Raw genomic sequence first — 21242 nt, 5'->3', positions numbered from 1 at the left:
AGGTACCATTTACTAGGGACTTACAGGGGTACTAAACGCCTTGGCCAATAGTACACAATCAGACATCACTTTGTTTTCAGGGAGGAGCACTGGCACCGAGGTCTGGTTAGCAGGTCACTTGAAATTCAGCATCAAGCAACTAATAAAAAGGGGCCATAAAGTGGGGGAACAAATGCAACAAAAGCCCAGTTTCCTATGCAAATGATTTCTGGTCCCCTAAAAATTCACCAATCCTACTACACCCCACTCCTGCACTGATTTCTATGATGAATATGCGTCAGAACCAGTTTGGGGAGACAGCAGGGCAGACCAGGGCTACTGGGCCCAAACTGACTGGGTGAGGCGATTTGCCACTAATGTTCTGGGGTTCGTCCAAATCTGGCTCTGCCAAGTGGGACAAGTACAACCCTATTCACAGTGTTTGTCTGCTATCAATCTTCTTGAAGCAGTAATCAGGAACAGACAAAAGGGCAGGCTATGTATAGAAAAGTCCAACTGCAGAACAACCCCTCACTCTACAATCTACCGAATAGCAACATTTCAGAAGAACTATTCATCAGCCCATTGATAACAAGGTTCTCATTAAATGTAGCCCTGTCTTCATCCTACCCAACTACCTACATACCTACTCACTTACTGCCAGTCACCAGTAGGTAGCTATAGTTAGAACCTAGTTTCCATAGGAAATGCATTTTTTTGTTTTGCTAATAACTTTGGCACCTTTTGACAAATCTTCATGAAATTTTCAAAACTTTTATGCAAGTCACTTCAGCTGCTGTCTGAAAAGTTTAAGGGTCAAGCGGAGCCCGAGGAAAAGGGGGTGGTGGTCGGGGGCGTCCCAAAATGTGTTTTCCTTTCAATTTCCCATAGGGATTTTAGACAGGACTACAGCCTGAACCGCTGAACAGAACTACACCAAATTTAGCAGAAAGCTAAATCTTGGTCCAGAAAGAGTGCTTTTTGTAATTTGATGAAAATCTGTCTATTAGTTTTTGCGTTATTAAAGAAAAAAAGATCTATCTATATATAGAGATAGAGAAAGAGATAGAGAGAGAGAGAGAGAGAGAGAGAGAGAGAGAGAGAGAGAGAGAAAGAGAGAGAGAGAAAGAGAGAGAGAAAAACAGAGAGAGAGAAAAACAGAAAGAGAGAGAGAGAGAAAGAGAGAAAGAGAGAGAAAGAGAAAGAGAGAGAGAAAAACAGAAAGAGAGCGAGAGAGAGAGAGAAAGAGAGAGAGAGAAAGATAGAGAAAGAGAGAAAGAGAGAGAGAAACAGAGAAACAGAGAGAGAAAGAGAGCGAAAGAGAGAGAGAGAGAGAAAGAGAAAAATAGAGAGAAAGAGAGAGAGAGAGAGAGAGAGAAAGAGAGAAATTGAATTTATTAATGCATATGGAACGGACAACATTGCTAAGTAAAAGAGATATTGTTAAACAGGCAAAATAAAATTAAAAGAACAATAAGATTAACAATAAGATGCCAGTGGTTTGCTGCTAAAGGTGAACCATGAGGCTGAGGGGAAAGGGATAGCGTACCTACTGCACCAGACTACAGTGATACGCTGGTTAGTTCAAACTCAACTCTGGGTCTGGATCGGATTCCGAGCTGTCCTTGACAGAAAAAGTCTCCTCTTCAACTACAGACGCCTCCTGCTAGACATCCTGATGTTCAAAGAAGTCAGGATTGTAGTCAGCAGATCGTCACTGCATCTCAAGGCTGCGTGCACGATTATAACCGAGCATTTTCTTCGAGCGAAGAGCTCGACTGGCTTCACAGTTACAGGCCTGGGGAGAGGTGGTCCGAGGGTGCTTTATGTGGTAATGTGGACAAAATTGAAATGGTGTTCCTTCCATTGCCAGGAGGGCATCGTTTGGTAAATGAATCCAGAGACTAAGATGAAAGGGCCCCAAGGGAGGCCCTCGACAGATTTGGTCGGGGCTTGATGCGCAAAAGAAGAAAACACGATCGTTAACAATACAGACGGAAATAGAAGCAAAAGAGAGATTTTACGACTGTCTTGAGCAGTAGCACACACGTCAGAAGCAGAAGACGGAGAAAAACAATCTAACAATGGAGTTGAAGCCCATGCGCAGTATCACCGAGAAGGTGGAGTCACTCTACCTAATGAATCGAAAAACTTTCTTCCAACAAAAACAACCTGCACACATCCAGACCCAGCAATAGATGGCAGCAGTATACAGAGCATGTGCATCTACAGCCGCACATGCCTTGAACATAATGTTTTCAGTTTACATATTTTCTAGCTGTAGATCACATGCATGCATAGTCTAAAATGCAGAAAACATGCATCTAAAGCAGTGGCTTGCAATCAGTGCAGAAAGAAGTGTGGAACAATGTTTTAAATAATCTTTCAATTGCATCATGTCGGGCATGAATGTCTGCACTCAGTAGTGCTTAGAAAATGTGTGGATGTCTAGCCGATGTCAGCTGGTGGAACATTAATCAGGAAAATTATTGTGGCTTCTTTGAGAGGGTACCTGCAGGTGAACCTATGGCATTTTGCCTTTTTGCTTGTGGATAACAGATCCACTGCTGGGGTCCCCCAACATTGGATGTAAACGTGCAGAATGTGAGAATTGATCTTTCATTCATGAGTTTCTTCTTCAAGGAGATGTTCTGCCTGTAAGTGTATTTGACAACGCATTGCCTAGTGCCAAATATTTTAACCCCTTCAGTGCCACGCCCTTTCCCCCTCCTGTGCCGGGCGTTGCACTAGTGGGTGGGGTTCATGACGAGATAGTCTCGTCATGGGCACAGCGCAACCGTGCTCCATGACGAGACTATCTCGTCATGGGCACTGAAGAGGTTAAACTAACATAGACAGTTGTGAAGGATGCATTCCCTATTGTTTCTGTATGTAGTACATAGCAATGATGCTGTCTGTTCACCCGAGTACCACTTCACTAGTCAAGTGTAGGTAGGAATAAGGCCTCGAAAAATTATAAAACTATTACCAGACCGGCAGGTCTAGTGACCTGAATAATCAACTTGGTATAATGCTCTTAACCCATAAACTGATCTATTCACCTAGCTGCCTTTTTCTTCATTATCACATATGAGAACACCTTTAAATATGTGAGTCTGCTGTAAAAATCTATATTGTTTGATTTAACAGACTAAACTTTGCTCCATGTATATTAGGAATCTTGCCCACCTATACGGTACACATGACCCAGACTTTCCTCTTAGTACACAAACAGCATTGTCATCAGAGAGTGGACAGGAATGTTTTCAGTTCATGTTTAAAAATTCTCACTTTTAATAAATATATTACTAAAGCATAATGTGGTGGTGTACTGTTATTTACAAACAGCACATTTTCCATTGAAATTGCCACAGAATTTCCCATTGACATACAGTTTTATTAATAAAACGATTTAGCTTACAACCAATCAGGAGTATAAATCGAGATTCAGCACACATTTATCATTTGCACATTACCAAGTAAAGAGTTTTGCATTGTTTGATCCCATTAAAACATTTGTTTCCATCACATTTCAGAATTACAGAAAATGTGTGCTTTGCTAACTACTGACATATTCTGAAATATTTAGAGATAATAGAGCTATTTACATTTTGTGTGCTAGAAAAACAACTGACATTCTACAGCCTTTCATTTCACACTCTGTACACCAGCACCTTTGCCAAGCAGTTCACTTTCCAGAATTCTATAAATTTGCAGGCAGAGAAAGAAAAGAAAAAATCAAAGATAAAAACAGCAGCAATTTGTAAGACGATATAAGCTGACATTTGACCTCTGTCTATGAACCAACATATGTGACAAGAAAAACAAGGCTTAAAGGGATTAAAGGAGCTCTCACGCCAGAATGGACAATCAGGCCCTAAAAAATTGCTCACCCGGATAAAATCTGACTTGCCATAGCAAGGGGCGAATAGATTTTGAGAGGCCTGTGAATGGTTGAGGGGCTAACTGGGCTGCCTTTAGCTTCAAGATACTGAAGTGAAAGATGCTCACCTGTGGTGACCACCAACACTGCTAACCTGATCGGGCTATGTCGATGTTTAAGGACACTCCGGGATGTGGAGCGAAAAAACATTTGGCCAGTGATGAGTTTTCTTTGGTCCCCAGTGGAGTTTTTTGTGCTGAACACTGGGCTCCGTCAACGCTAGATCCTCCCACTTCCCTGACGCTTGTGACCATTGTCTGTGTAGATATTCCTACAAAGGACACATGGGTAATCTTGCATTCGGGACGAGAGCAGTTTTATCATCATTCTTACTGTTGGAGGACATGACGTCTGGTAAAGGGAAGCAGACTTCAAAATGCCATCACCTGCTCATTGCTGGGATAAGCCTTTCCTGTGACCGTACCAATTGCGGCTTCCTTAAAATCTTGTGTATGCTGTGGACACAAGTGTTACTTTTTGGCAATTATTGTGAAGACCTAACTTATGTAAAACCTGCATGGCTTCTTGATTGTGAGCAAAGCATTAAGCCTAACTTGACCCCTTTTCACGCCAACTGTCCAAGTATGGAAAGCATGAATGTGACTGCGCTGCAAGTGCCTTGCCACCACAGCACACTTCATAAACACTCTTGAAGTTGTTACTCTGAACAGTACAACTGAAATGATAATGAACTTCACTGACCACAAACCCATGCTACTGTTGATGTGCTTGATGGGTGGGTGTGGGAAAGTAAAAATGCAGGGTTGTTATGTAGTTTTCCACAATGACATCCTGCAGGGTGAGCATTTTGAAGTGATTGTAAATGATGGAATGGTTGAGCAATCTGAAGCCCAGAATTGATCTTGATGTCTTGTTCTTTCCGTGGATTAGGAAGTATAGGGAGTACACTCATTGTCCTCACTAACCTATGGCATCATTTCAATTAACGTTTTTGTAAAAATGTCTGCACCTCAGCTAATATAAAGCATCATATGGTTCTTTTGTATTCTGCGAGGATGGGACAGTTGATATGGAGAAACGGTGCGAAATTCCAAGCAATACCAATTGATGATGGTGTACAAAACACTGAGCTGAGGTTATTTCCTACAAGTAAGCAAGTTATACCCCAGGTTTCCCCATGAGAAGACTTGGGTGGTTAGGAAGAATGAGACATTAGTCATTGTTTTGTGGCATAGGTACCTCTATTTTGTGCACCTCTGGCCTTTCCCCAGCGTTATCACAAAAGGTTCCTCTTGAATAGTGGGGCTGTCTACTTGATTGGTGACCCTTTTGAAAGGTTTGCTGTTATCGCTACCTCTACCTTGTATTACTCGGGTCCAGGATTTGGAGTCGGTTGCGACTCACTTCTGAAATACAGTTCTTTCCTGTTGTTGATGTTTGAGGACCCTGATGTCATTTGTGATGACCATATCTATTTTTAGAGGTGGACAGACCAAAAGGTTTACGCAGATGGAGTAAATTTACTCAGTTGGTGTAAACCTCTCTCTGAAGGCCCACGGCCCCTACTCCCTCAGGGGTAAACCATCTGGCCATCTGCTCTACTTGGATTAGGCAGACGGATTTTCTTTTTTTTTTACCGTCTGTCACTCGCCAGGAATATCTTACATAAAAAAATTACTCCATGTAGGGGAGGAAAGTCGTGGTGTGGGTGCCATTTTTTTTTATTTTTCAAAACAAACTCGCACTATGGAAGTTTTTTAAAAAAAATAAAAAACATAGTAATAGTATGATAGCCAACCGCGATATGTGACAGTAAAGCTCATCAAACTTTTTCTATACTCACCGGATCCACCATGATGGTGATTCATGTCAATGCACAGTGTTGTCCGCGTGGCTGGAGGACAACTCAAAATTTAGCGACTGGAGGCCCTCGGGAACGTAGAGGTAAATTCCTCCACTGCCCCTACTGACTTACCCCAAACTCAAGCCCAATGTCTTTATTAGGAAGTCATCGTGTTCCTCCAACACATACAGCTAAACATTATAATTGGCCCATGCTTGTTATTACTTCACTATAAGCAAATGTATCATCAGGTAGGGAAGCCTTAAATGGGTATGGCTCAAGGGAAGAGTTACCCTGCACATCCATCATTGGCTCTGAATCAGAAAGTATTGAGTGTAGCGGTGAAGCATGTGGCCGAGATGTAGATGGGATGGTGTGTCTTAAGGGGTGGTGAGAAAAGAGAGGGAGAGTGACAGTGAGAGAGAGGGGAGAGAGAGAGAGAGAGAAAAAAAAAAACACCCCTCAAATCCTAGTCTCAACTATTGAGATCTTTGGTCAGTGACCCTGAGCACTGCATCTCGGCATAGTGTGCTCAACTTTGGTCCCTCCAGCCGAATTGTATTTATGCAACAGAAGGCACTGCACGCAGAACAGGCAGCTTTACCGTTGTCACCGAGAAGACAGGTTGAAATTGCAAGAGTAGCAGAATTTAAATGCTATATTTTCCATACTCTTCCCCCCCCCAAACAAGCCATTCTTACCTAAGCTGGTCCCTGCCTCTCCAGATAACTATGCTCTGAGGTGGTAGCAGATGTTCCGGTAATTGTTTTAATGTTTTGCTCAAACTTTTCACCATGTGCTCAGCGTCAAAATGTTGAACCGATGTGCTGCGGTAATGGAGTAGTTGAAACGACTCCGATTTCAGTGGCGGAAAAACAATCTGAGGTGTTCACAAAAGGTAGAATACCCCAACTTTCAGTTACTTTAGGGCAAGGATAAATGAACATCATTTTCTTTTTTTGTTACTCCTTTTTCATCTTAAACTTACTTTTAATTAAACGCAAAATAACATAACTGATTATTTAAACAAGGAAGTCTAGTGTTCAGAGTACTGATGGTGAACAGAAAGGGTTTAGTTTGTGCCTCATTATTGGAAAGTAAATCAAAATAAATCTTTTTCTTAGTGACAATTGGACAAGTTCATCATCATTATCAAATATCTTTAGTCGGTTACATTACAAAACCATCAAAGCTCATTGTAAAATAAAAAAATTCAAGATAAAATCCAAAGCTAAAAAAGTACTGTCTATAAAAAATAAATATAACCTATATAATAAAATGCTATAATAATTATCTTGCGACAGAATATAGCAACCTAGTGTACGACTCACTCTCAAAATAGTAATGTAAAACTTCATTAAATTAATTCAGACGAGACTCATGATAAAACGATAGCCAATACAACTCTATTGTTTAAGCATTCCGCAGGCAAGATAAGTCCACGCTTGCGCCATACTGCAGCTAGGTAGCAGCTGACAGCGAATACAAGTGGAGTAGAGGTCTCTGTAGTCAAAATTTTATAGGCTGCTAGATAAGATTTAGGTCCGAGATTTAGACAAATTGGTTGTATCCATTTGCACCTTAAATGTATATATTCAGGACAAAAAATGCATGTTTTTGTGATTTTTGGGCTTCTTACATGACCAACTTGACTACTTCGAGAGGGAGGAAGAAGACTTTACACTCCTGGAGCAGTGACCAGACCTTCCGCTAGACTGGGACAGAGAACAAGATCTCTGGGAAGAAAGACGTGGTGCTGAGCTCTGGCTCGCAAACAGCTTTAGGGACCGCTCCCTCGAAGCTTTCACAGCCAGGGCCCGGCAGTTGAAGCACGCAGAACCAACCGATGCCACCTATAAGTGTGCAGGGGTATTGCTTGAAGAAAAATCATCCGCATCCAGTCTGACGCCTGGGAAATTCAAATGTAGGGAATCTGTGGCTAGATGTCTCTATCAGATACAATCTTATTTAGGTATTCACATTTTCTTTTTCATAAAATAAAAGTCTTTAATGATACTTTTTAAGTAAAGCAAATAGCTGGCTTCTTTCATCTTTGTAATGACTAAAGCAGTTTTCTAAGTACTTCTGACAAATAGTAATTTTAAAGAAAGTCCTAACGACTCGAATTGAGGCAATACACTTTCTGATAATGGTAAATAACTGAGGGACATGGAGATTTGTTGGTTAACCTCATAGTTATGGGTATAATACACAAAGTTTATCGGACCACTTGTGCCCTGCTCTCCCCTTCACTTCTACAAAAGTATTAGATTAGAGCTACAGATAGCATTGCTACCTACCAGGTAGTCCTCAAATGGGAGCACATTCCATCTCGTCAGCCGCGACATCACCTTCACTGGAAAGAGATGCTGGCTGTCACTAGAGACGGGCACAACACCATGCTCTGAAAAAAGAAAACAAATGACACGTCTATAAATTCAGGAGCGCTTCTTTGCTCTCTAAAATCCAATTATGTAACATGTTTCTGACAAGGAAAATACAATGCAAGGGCAGAACCCATGCAAGAATTTCAGGAAAAATGACGATACAATGCATCTAAATGGAAACCATAGTCATGATCCAGAAATGAAAGCATGGATGTAGGCAACTTAGATTTATGTTGGAAAAACGTGAGTTAGAGGAAAAAGTTACTTACCTCAGATAAGACGTTTTCTGATGACTACTTTACCTGGCAGCACAATCTTTATTTAAAAAACCTCTCCAGATAACTGAATCCTTTGTCACCACTACCCTTTTGAGCACCAGAGAAACACAAAACTGCTAATTTTCAGTTCTCTGCGTCTTAGATTTCACCATTCAGGATCGAGACGATGAAAATGCTCTTCTGCCTCAAGTGTGCAAAACAGGTTAAAAATTAGCAATTTACTTTCGGAAGAAAAGGCAGATGATCACTGAATACTATGTATAATGGTTATACTTAAAGGACTTGTAGTTCCCTCACTTTCCATGTGACTGTAAAGGCAGCAAGAAATCGTTTTCAGACAACAAATACAGTGCACGCGACTATCTAATGTTCAAAGAAAAAAGATCACATGAATAAACTGAGAACTCAGTTGAAATCTTCCAAACTTACAATAAAGGTCCCTGGAGGAGAAAGAACCCAGAACTTGAATCTTCCAGAAGTGGAAATAAATGATGGCTACCAATCCATTCATAAGACCCACAATAAGCCAAATCTGGAACAAGACAATTGCGGAGCCACAGGTATGTACATTAACAGTCACCCCATTCACACACTTCTGTAAAGATAATCTACTTCATCTTCCCACCAATGTAGTGTTCGCAGAGGGACATTTCACAGCATTAAGGGACTGCACCTGCAATGTTTCTCTTTCCAATCACCAATCATAAAGGAGACGGATCTGCAAGTTTGGATAAAGAACCAAGAACCTTTGTGCTGTGACAATCAATACTTCGAATGTAGGTTTCCATGGAGCATTGATGACAAGGTTTAGTAGATCTGAAAATATCTGTCTCAAGCAGCCTGCACCTACCCGAGTGTTTACTGCCTCTTGGTGTCCCATCATCCTAATTACTTTACACAGAACAAAGGGTGAGAAAATTCTACCCCAGACTAAATGAGTCAAGGAGTGAGTCACCGATGAAATTCCAAAACAACAAGAGCAACCATTCTTGATTTACACTGGTTGAAAAAGGAATGCAATTTCACATAGACCACCCTTATTCCCTCAAGGTGGAGTTTCCAATCTTGTTTAGTCAATGACATTAACTCTCAAATTGCGCACACCAACTAGAAGTGCTGCTGACACTCCAATTTCTTTATCTTGGTCCAAAATCCACAGGGTGAAAGAGTGTTTGCACGAAGTGCTGTAACTCAGTCTAGCCCTTTAGTCGACAAAGCACATCCCTGTTGTAATGGTCATCTGCATCTGTGCTTCACAACCCTATATGAGAAAAAGAAGACCCAGCTCTCTCTCTCTCCTTGTTGGTTAACATTATACAAATAACACAAAATTCATACAAGGCTACCACTAGCAATTTCATGGCTTTTAATTCAAGTATATATCTTAGGAGCTTTGATTTCTGCCATTGTTTATACAGTCATGCAAGTAGGTACACTAAACTATAAGGGATACATTTGTCACCAGTCGCCTCACTGCATAACGTCTGAAAGGGATCACCCATTATGAGATTCTGTAGATCCTCTCACTAAAGGGTGGCTTTCATATATAATGGCTGATATCCCACTTCAAAGCCTCCCTTAGTACAAGAGAAATGCACGAAACAATCTGTCCACAGAGTCTGAAATAAGAAACTGTGTTTTAGTAAAATACGTTTCTTGAATGCGGTCTACCTTTTCTTGTGGTTGAAAAAGCCTTTACCACTGCAATGTCTAGTACTATCCCTATAAAAAAAATGCACTAGGATGTAATTAGTGATGACTTCATTGTATCTATTTAGCAGAAAATCTCAGAGTATGGAAAAGACTGCACAAGTACTTCAGATGATTTGCTGACCTTTGTTGTTGTAATTATCAAACACAGACTTGCTGGCTGCAGATATGACAACACTTTAGTAAATGCTCTGGAAGCCAAAATGAGACTGAAGGGTAGTGCTGTAAACTGAAAATATCCTCACACTCCAAATCTCAGAAAGCTGTGAATGGGAAAGCATAATGAGCATCGTCAATGTATATAGATTCCAACTAGTTCTGAGATTCAAGCTCAAAAAAAAACCTGGGCAAGAGTGAACATTTACTACGTTTTTTGTTCTTCTTTCTTCAGTAAAGTCAGGGCTTTGATTATCACGATGTTCATCTGAGGGGCAGGGCATAGACGATGCTTCCTGGAGAATGATAGGGAGTAACCAGAATGGACAATCTGAAAGACCCAATGGTGTCAGATCATCCCTCTCCACCTTGACAGGAATTCCAACACTTCACCGCATTTGAAAAACCCATGCTATTCATGAGGGTTTGAATTTTATGGTGGAATAGTTTTGAGATTGCCTGGTTCCACCTGCACTATTTTGATCTCTCTATGGACAAAACAATGCTACAGTGGTTGTGTCTATAATAGAATGTTAAAGAACTTCCTAAACCGTTGATGGAACTGATGAAAAGCAGAATCCATGACAAATGGCATGCTGTAGCCCCTCTCTATGTGAATATTTGCAGAGCACTGTATTTCCTAATAGCTATTTACAACCAAACAGTACAAAATGCATGTCACCAAGAGGACTACTGACCACATCTAGGAGAACTTGTAGAAGATGACACTGGTGTGCGCAGCCATTTCCAAGTAATGTACTTTGTGCTAGCTAGTTTCAAATAATTGCTCTGAGGCATTCCGGCCATATTTCCAAACTGAGACAATGGCAGTCGCAAGACCAAACATGTTCTAAGGCAGCTGGAAAAATTGCACCATAGGGCACAAAGTTTTGCACAATCAGAGACTTAGACTCCCCGCCACAAACATTATTCATTTATTTATTTCATTATTTATAAAGCTCTTGGTTTCCAGGAAGACTTCATGATACAGACACAAGTGCAACACCAAAAGGATGCAGAGATGCTGAGATGAGATCTGATAAAAAATAACAATAAAAAATGTTTTAAAGGCTGATTGAAAGATCAAGAGGGTCATTTTCCTTGAGTTTTGGTGTGCGATACTTTACATCACTACAGATACCGTAACAGTTTAGGTACGACTCTTCAGCTTTCTTCTGGCTGCAGATGTTTTGAGCAAGAAAAAAAAGCGCACTTAAAGAGCACCCATTGCTCAACTGCCAGCCAATGCAAGCGTTGGCGTGCCATGTAGGAAACTGGAATTTTGTTGCAGTTGTCCACCCACTTTTTGACTTCTAGATGCTGGTTTTCAACTCGGACAGTGCCTGCTAACCAGACCTCGGTGCCAGTGCTCTTTTCCCACAAACGAGTTAAAGTATAATTGTAACCCAATTGGCAAGGACTGTAGCACCCCTACAAATCACTAGTAAGTCGAACCCATAGTAACTAGGGCATGAGTACTAAAGAGGGTCCCTAAAGACATCATCATGTCTTATGCCACCCTAAGGGACCCACACACACACTGCATACAGGCTGCCATTGCAGACTGTGTGTCATAATGCAAACCATGAGTGAAAACACGGCACAGCACTCTCATTGTGCACCATGCCAAAGTCACTACAGGCAATATATGTAAGTCACCCCTACAGCAGGACTTGTAACCCTAAGGCAGGGTGCATTATATTACATGTGAGGGCATGCCTGCCGGAGCAGATCTGCCCCTGTGCTGTCTAGTTCAATTAGTAGACGGTACAAGTGAACAGGGAAGCTATCTTGAGCATATGCACTAGACACTGGTTGTTAAAAGTTCCCCAACTACATGATGGCTTTACTGAAACCTATCGTGTTTGGTATCAAGCACCTGGTCTTAATAAACCTGTACTGTTGCCAGTACAAGATTTATTATGAGATGCACCCAGAGGGCACTTCAGAGGTGCCCCCTGAAAAACCTACTACTATCTAGTATTCTGGCTGACTGGTCTCATTCAGCCTGCTACCACAGACATGTTTCTGGCCTCATACAGGTGAGAGCCCACAATCTGAGGCGGAGACAATGCCTGGGCCGGGGGATGGTGTTCCTAGAGATTTAGCATATCAAGGCCATGGGCTTCAAAGCCCCTGCCGCTTTTAATATGGAACTCTGGCTTCCCCCAGACCTGCGACATGCCACCCCTTGCCCTGAGGCCCATTTGACACCAGGAAATTAGCGATGTAAGTAGGTGTAATGTAGCACCATGCTAGTAACACCGCTATGGTGGGCTGCCTGAATGTGCTCCACGAAAAAAGGATTCCATCATCTTTTTTTTGGAGGAATTAGGAACTCTGGGACAGAGTTATGCTCACTCCCCATAGGGGATGTAATGATCCAAAGGGTAAATAGACCATTGGTTACCATCCTTCACTCCCCCAACGCCTCTAAACTGAGTATTTAGGTGGCCCCTCTAACACCAGGAACTCAGATTCACCTGACTAAAGAAGAAGAACAAAGAAGAGCAGAAGAACAAAGAAGAGCAGAAGAACTGTGGACTAGCTGTGGACTTCACGCCAAACCTTGCATGCCTGTTCCTGTCTCGACAGTTGCAAAGACCCGGCTTGCCTTGCAGCTGTGCATCCTCCAAATGCACTTTGCTAACCATCCAGACAATCTCTTGAAGTGGAGGAGCCACTTCTCTCTAGCAACTGACCACAACGTCTGGTTCACCGATCTGCTGACCACCGGATCCACCGATGCAGCAACCGCCTAGGAGGAGGTCACCGTGCTTTAGGAGGTCAGATCCATCTCCCCACCAAGTGTGGAGCCACCAGGACCCCCAGGACCTGCCAGGCACCCATACCCTGTGTACCGAACCGCTTGCAGCAATTAAGCCTTGTTCAGTGTCCAGCCTGGACACCAACACCGCCAAAACCGTCCTACCAACTTGGGACCTCAGCACCAGAGAGGCCATCGTCAAGAGGGGCCCTGCTGTTTTGTCCCCATCTCCCGGTTGACCCAAAACAGCGAGAGCCTCCAGCGCGAGTGACCCGGCGGAAAAAAACACCATTGTACCCTAGCCCGAGTCCAAGCCTACTGACAGACTCTGAAGAACCGAGCCCCCACTTTGGGTTCTGACTGACTTGTCCCCACTTGCAGCATTTTTCTGTTACAGGTTTTCTCCATAGACTACCACGGTAGCGTTCGAGACTACCCTTGCGACCAGCAGCTCTGCACCCGGGCAGGTAATCCGAAAATGCTGGTTGTTCTAAACACCTTGGTCCCTACTTACCTTAAGTCAAGAAGAACAACCCTGTAACTCGATTGCAAGTACCCCTATGCAGTGTATGTTTCTCCCATAGGATCACATTACAGCATTCGAGGGTCATGCCTCGAATCTGACAGCTGTATTTTCTGTGTCTGAAAATCGCTAACTTGAAAAGTACTTAATCTCCTACATCTTGGTGTCTCAACTAATATACAAATTGGTTATTTTTCTAAATTGGAGTTGGGTTTCCTTATTGAGTGTGTGTCTCATTTATTGACTGTGTGTGCAACAAATGCCTAACACTCCCCTCCGGTAAGTCTACCGCTGCTCGACCACTACCACAAATAGAGCACCATGGGATTGTTAAAGCAAGGCCCTGTACACTAATAAGGGATACCTGGACTCTCTGCACAGTGCACTTAATATTGGGACACTATATAGAGAGTAAGATTCCTACATGCCATTTTGACAATTGATCACATTTCTAGTACTCTAACAATTCAGTCTAAAGTTGTGTGCTTACTGCAGGATCACGAGGTAGGCAGGCAGGTTGGCAGGCCAAGGTACAGGCTGCAGCAATAGCAGAGTTTGAAGAAGATGCAGGTGGCAACAACATAGATATTTTTTATACGTTAGGCAGAAAACTGATGATTTTCCTCAGAAAGTGAAGAAAACAGAGGCAGAAGTTGACCAAGTCATTCACTCACTTATCTAACATATCCCACTGAGGAACTTTGGTGGCAGATGCAAAGGTGCCCCCAGCTCATTGTAGCAATGCTCTATTACTTCAAGCAGCTCAGTTTTACTTGCAATACGTTTTAGAAGTGTAACCCATTATTGGTGGATTGCTCAAAAACTAATTTTCACTGTGCACAAAGAAGCAAGCCTGTGCAGCCCAATGAAGGCCTGAGTATCTTCAGCATGTGAATGAAACATGCAGCCGCAAGACCAGAACAAACATAGGTCAGACGTAAATGATAAACAGCACAGGTGAATGGAAGGAGCTGAGGCACCCCACACAGAAAAGTGGAGCTTAGCTGATCTGAAAGTGTGAAACAATTAAGTCTGAAACTGGACTTCCATGAATGACTCAAACCAAATTAATAGAAAACATATACGATGCCAGTGTGAGCCTGGTGTTGGATAAATACCAAGACGCCCACAGCATCAAAAGCAGCAGAGCGTTCTAAGATCATTCCTGCTAAAAACACCATCATCAAGAATTGACCTGGTCTCATCCAGGCCATGCCAATTCCCCCAGGCCTGGCGAACAGCCAACTGCCAGGTACTGCGTGTATTTGATTCAACTAGGAAGTGCAACAGTTCTGCCTCACCACGGGTTTCTCTTGGGATTGCTTATTACACGAAGGAGAGTTATAGGGCAGTGATTGTTTGCATTACATAGATCAAGATTAGCCTTTTTCAGGAGGAGGATTTTTCCAATTTTTGGTACCACCCCAAAAGTCGGGCTGGAACTGATCACTGCTAATACAATCTTGACAAACCCATGTGTCTGCAGCACCTCAAAGGGCCAGGGTCCTCGGTTGAGCATAATTAGGTGTTTACGATTAAAGGCTTAAAGATCGCCTCAGAGCTGAGGCTGACATTTTCCACACAGAGAACTGGCCCAATCCTTTTGAAGAGAGGCAAGAAGGAATATGAATCCTGCTAGCATTTCACAGGAGAAACCTTCTCAGAATGCTTACATGGTAAGAGACTGTCTGCGTCATTGTCAGCCTTCTCCCCTCTGGGAAGGTGTGATTTTAAATCATGTGGGCATCTGAACTGAATACAAAATGTGCATTAAAACATTTGAAGTGCTTTGATCTTGGGCCAATTTGTTTTTTTTGTAAGAGAGCTTATCTTCAGAAAACACTGCAGATACTCTTTTCTTAGTGGTCTACATCATAAGATCTGTTATAGGCGTACACTGGATAGATAAAGCTGCATCTGCAGACACTGAATGCAATGATGGTGGCATGACGATCTACATCTTCCACAGTGTGCTCCCTGGCACCATGTCAGGAGGATTTCTAGCTGGCAATAGACTGCCGCTGCACATAATGCAACAAAAGCCGACCGCAGTCATGGTGGAAGGAAACGGAGAACTAGAACCTGGAAGGAGAGCCAATACAACGTACAGGAGGATGCACTTGGAACTGAAGGGTAAAGAAGGGGCTCGAAATGCTGAGAGGTTTGCAAATCCTTGTTGCAAGTCAAATACATGTCTGTTCGGGTTTCGTTCCTGCCAGGGGAAATCTTCCCTACTGAGGCTGCAGTTTCCAAAGAACTGGTATGGGGCCTGAGGAATTCAGACACATCATCTTCGGTCACTGGGTCTTGTTTATGATGCCACCACTCCATACTATTGAACTTTCAATGACAGGATATTTCTCATGTTTGTGGTGCCTAGCTTGACAGCGGGGCTCATATGAAAAAAACTATGTGATGGAGTTTACAATTCAGGACCTCACAGCTTGTGAAAGCTATGCCTCCCTCTCTGAACAAAAGCGATACCAAAGGGGATGATGGACGGAGCGCTTGAGCAAATCAAACACTCACCCCCAGTCAACTGATCTGGGTTTAATCCATCATCATTCTTCAGCTCACTCCACCACCCCAGTTCAGACAGGGCCATATGCAAATCAGTCTGACCCTGTACCTCCTGGGAACAGTCCAGCCCGAACTGCCAAGCTAGGTCTTCCCTGGACCGGAAACAAGCATCCTGGGACCGGTTTCGGGTTCATAACCCACATCAGCCAGGCTATCTTGAATCCAGTGGCAAAGTGAGTAAGGGACCCACGTCTGGGCATCCTGGCTGAAGAGGGGTGAAACCCCGAAACCGGTCCTAGGATGCTTGTTTCCAGTCCAGGGAGGACCTGGCTTGGCAGTTCGAGCTGGACTGTTCCCATGAGGCACAGGGTCAAGACTGATTTGCATATGGCTGGGTTCAAACTGGAACGGCATGGTGAGCAAAAAACGGTGGATTTAGGACCAGAATTCTGTACTGGGGTGAATGTCTGACATTGTTCTACATTCTGTCCATCAACTGTTGATTTACATTTGTCCCTCTCTGAACAGCTTTCAGAAGCATGGAGCAGCATATTTTAGAAAACCCTACATCATGATCTGCATATATACACACAATGAACGTGGGTAGTACACAGACATCTGCCTTCAGTAATATGGACTAGGCTTAAAGGACATATTATTATTATTATTATTTGGAGTTTTATATCGCGCACGGTTACCCTTGAGCATCCCAGCGCTGTCCATAGATCAGACCACCACCCAACGCATGACACCTTAGACCGGGAACAAATGAGTTTTTAATAGTTTGCGAAAGCGCAGAGTATTGATCTCTGCCCGCAGCCTAAGTGGAAGCGAGTTCCAGGCGGAAGCCGTATTCACTGAGAACCTTCTCCCTCCGGTGCGGGCTCGCCTTACTCTAAAAGACTGGAGAAGAAATTTATGATCCGAGCGAAGAGCCCTTGCTGCTTTATAGGGTCGGATCATGTTCCTGAGGATCGCTGGACCCTTCCCCTGCAGACTCTTCTGTGCTATGCAGAGTGCTTTAAAGGTTACTCTTTCCCGCACCGGGAGCCAGTGCAGCGCCTTCAGAGCTGGTTTGGCAGACTGTCTTCTGGGAACATTGGTCAGCAGTCTGGCCGCTGCATTTTGCACCTGCTGCAATTTCTTAAATGTGGCTTCCGGCGCGCCCAAGAAAAGTGCATTACTGTAGTCCAGCCTCGAAATGATGAGCCCCTGTATAAGCAACTTACGGGAGGTCTCAGGGAGGAGTGACAAAATCCTGCGGGCTGACCGGAGCATACCAAAACATACACCGGCGGTCTTTTTGGCGTGTGTTCTGAACGTCAGGTCCTGCTCCAGCCACACCCCCAAGCTCTTAATCTCCTTCTTCGGGCTGGGAGGAGGTCCCATGCAGTCGGGCCAACTACTGGGGGACAGGGCGAAGGAAGATTGACCTAAGATCATGAGCTCGGTCTTTGAGCCGTTCAGTTTAAGGGATGAATTACACATCCACCCAAACACTTCCTCCAGGCAGGAATGAAGCGCCGCAGGTTCTTTCTCTAGCTGAGAGAGCCCCACCACCATCTGCGTATCATCCGCGTAGCTGATGATGTTAAAGCCAAACGGAGACACCACATCCTCCAGGGGGGCCATATAGACGTTGAATAATGTAGGGCTCAACGACGAGCCCTGGGGAACCCCACACTGGAGGGCAAAGGGGGGAGACTTCTCATTTCCTTCCCATACTTCAAATGATCGTCCTCCTAAAAAGGAGGCAAGCCATCCCAGAGCCATCCCTGTGACACCCATCCCTTCCAGTCGCTGGAGTAGTACCTGATGATTCACGGTATCAAAAGCCGCACTCAGGTCCAGGAGGATCACTGCCACTGACCCTCCTGAATCCAGAATGCATCTGGCTTCCTCCACCACGGCCAGAAGGGCGGTGTCTGTGCCCTGTCCAGGACGGAATCCCGTCTGGGACTCCCGTAACAGACCGTTGGCCTCCAAGAAATTCAAAAGTTGGTAATTGACCAGTCTCAGCCACCTTGCTCACCCCTGGGAGCAGGGAAATCGACATTTTCAATTGTAAAAATGTAATTAAAAGAAAAAAAAAAGATGAGAGAAACGGAGCCACCGATGGGTCACCTTGTGCTGGATTGTGAAGCCTATTGTACACAGAAAATAAGAATCTGGAGGTGTCTTTGTGGTGTTGCTAGGTCACTTCCGGCAGTGAAAAATGGCGCTGTACCATCATTTTGGTGACTGTGAAAAACATCCAATTCAAGTCTGCAACTTAGAGATTTTTCAAGAAGATGAAACTGCAAGAAGAAAGCTCCTGTCAAATAAATTGCTAAATATTATTTAATCTGAGCTATCACTAGATGTACACCTATAAGATCAACCAACATACAGAAGAGCTGATCCTTGTGCGACCAATAGGTTAGTTTATATTTTATTTATTTATATAGCTATTATGCCACTGGACGGCAGATTCAGAGCGAGAAGCGTCAAATATAAATTAATTAAATGGGGAGAAAGTGGCATTTTCCCCTTTGTCATAGGTGGAATTGTTTGTGCATCTGAACTTCAGGGCAGAGAAGAGAGGGGAAGGGGGTTTGTGAATGCATGTGCCTCCAAAACCAGTGTTTACCTGGGAAATTGACAAGTTTATCAAAGTTGTCTCATGAAGTGAGAATGCTCTAGAAAGGTAGCAGATCCTTCAGCAAAAGACCTCTGTTTGGGCCAGGCATGCAATTTTATAATCAATATGCAGTTTCACAGTCAGTCAGCAAATATCATTTTTCCATGGTTACTGAGATGCGGTCAGTGCTTTTAAGCTACAGAGGAGACCCACAACACAGGTTTGGGCACACAATGCATGTTTGCTGAGATCCCAGCATATATTCTGTTGCAGTAATAGAACCAGGCATTACTGCTAAAATCAGAGCATTCCTGTGTGGCTCGATAGAGGGAGGATCACTTGCAACGGGTAAAAGGCTGACTTAGCAGCCACATTGACTTAAGGCAAGGGCAGGTCAGTATGAAAGATTACTTAAGGTTTGCAGACAAGCATGCTACCTCTTGAAATCATTTTATTGGAAGATGCTTTAAACATAACTACAACGCATGCACAAAATCCAAGAGAATACAACAGACAGTACATCTAAATATTCAGTCACAGAATATTCCAGGTATATGTTAGAAAGTATAATAGTTTCTAAGTTAACAAAGTTATCTCATAGGCACAAGCCTATCAAGTAAGCGCAACTGTGGAACAAGATGTAGCATGCTAGACAACGACTTTAAGGCAAATGAGCCATTTGTAAACATAGCGAAAATCCACGGCACTGCAACCTTGTAACAACCGGGACATCTTCCACCGATTTACACGATTAAATTACTTCCCTACTGCAGGGGAAGGATCTTGGAACACTATAGAAAACCTTTAATAAATGCCATATGATCTAGACATTTTGGTGGAGCCGTTATAACATCTGCTTCACTACATACAATCAGCTAAAAGTCAATTGTTTCCAGTTTAGGAATCTGAGATGAAAGTTCTGACATCTGTTAGACGGGAAGAAGCAGCTGGTTGCTTGGTACTCAAAAAACACTGTCCTTATAGATAATAGAACTACTCTGTAACCAATACATGACTGTCTATTTGGTCCAACAACACGTGATTTTCTACAAAGTCAAGCAAGTGTTTGGTTGATACATTAATAGCTAGTAAGCCTGAAACTGCCAAAACTTTGCAGTGGTTTTTTCAGAATATTTAAAAAGATTTACAATCTTGCAATATTCCTCAAAAGGGAAGAATTTCCCAGTGAAGACAGCAGAGTATAGCAACAATAATGGGGAAATACTGACTATCCTTTGGGTAGGTGCACCTGTGAATCTCTACAATTCAAGAAAGGAATATGCTACTTACCAGTATGCATCTGTTCTTGGCATGTAGAGCTGCAGATCTATACACTTTTGCATAGATCGCCATCTGGTGTTGGGCCCGGATGTTTGCAGTTTGTTTTTCTTCTTGGACAGTCTTTGGAAGTCACGAGTTGGGTGACTCCTCCTTCGGTCCGTACTGCGCATGGGCTTCGGCTCCATCGTCCGATTGTTTTTCGCCAGCAGGGAAAAGATGGAGCGTAGTGATAATAGTGAAGAAACCCATGTGTGTTGTATCTAAATAAGATAACCTGGAACGGATACAGGTAGCCGGGGAGGCGGGTGGGCGTGTATAGATCTGCAGCTCTACATGCCAAGAACAGATGCATACTGGTAAGTAGCATATTCCGTTCGAGGCATATGAGCTGCAGATTCCTGTATAGTGAACGCTTGTATCTCACTAACCCTTCTAAGGGAAGTGATAGCTACGAGGAAAGCTGTTTTCCAAGTGAGGAACTGTAGCTCACATTTATGCATTGGTTCGAAAGGCGGACCCATTAGCCTTGTAAGAACTACGTTTAGATTCCATACAGGGGAAGGTGGAGCCCTGGGTGGAATTACTCTTTTAAGACCTTCCATAAAGGCTTTAATAGCAGGCACTCTGAACAGTGATAAATGCTGTCTGTTTTGTAGGTAAGCAGCAATTGCTGCTAGGTGTAAACGTATAGATGAATATGCCAGGTTACACCTTTGAAGATGGAGCAGATAGCATATGATGTGCTGTATGGATGCATCTAAGGGGTCAATTGTATTGTTACGGCAATAAACGACAAATCTCTTCCACTTTGCGGCATAGCATGCTCGAGTGGTAGGACGTCTGGCTTCCCTGATAATGTTCATGCAATCAGGGGGAAGGTTAAGGTATCCAAATTCTAAGATTTCAGGAGCCAGATCGCTAGGTTGAGCTGAGCTGGGTCCGGGTGCCTGATTTCTCCATGGTTCTGGGTTAGGAGGCATGGGGACAGGTGCAGCTTTTGGTGTGGTACCACTGAGAGCTGTAGTAGTGTGGTGTACCACGGCTGCCTGGCCCATGTTGGAGCTACCAGAATGAGTCTGAGGGAGTGCTGTTGTAGCTTCCTTACCACTAATGGAATTAGCGGGAGAGGTGGAAAGGCGTATGCAAATTTGCCTGACCAGTTCATCCATATCGCATTGCCTTTGGACAATGGGTGTGGGTATCTGGCGGCGAAGCTTGGGCATTTTTTGTTTTCGTGGGTGGCGAAGAGGTCTATCTGAGGATGCCCCCACTTG

The 21242-nt window shown here is 43.4% G+C and overlaps 1 protein-coding gene across 2 annotated transcripts in view; it reads right to left on the bottom strand.

Annotated features, from left to right (window-relative positions):
• Window positions 1-21242, bottom strand: part of THOC5 (THO complex subunit 5) — a 332064-nt gene that overhangs the window by 45216 nt on the left and 265606 nt on the right. For both annotated transcript variants that reach the window (XM_085636167.1, XM_085636168.1), the window contains exon 16: window positions 8027-8130. In XM_085636167.1, coding sequence (XP_085492293.1) covers window positions 8027-8130 — 104 coding nt within the window. The remainder of the gene's footprint in view (window positions 1-8026; window positions 8131-21242) is intronic.

This window comes from Triturus cristatus, chromosome 11, assembly GCF_964204655.1.
Source record: "Triturus cristatus chromosome 11, aTriCri1.1, whole genome shotgun sequence".
Lineage (NCBI taxonomy): Eukaryota > Metazoa > Chordata > Amphibia > Caudata > Salamandridae > Triturus > Triturus cristatus.
The sequence above is the reverse complement of the archived record's forward strand: the minus strand, read 5'-3'. Positions and strand labels throughout refer to the sequence as shown.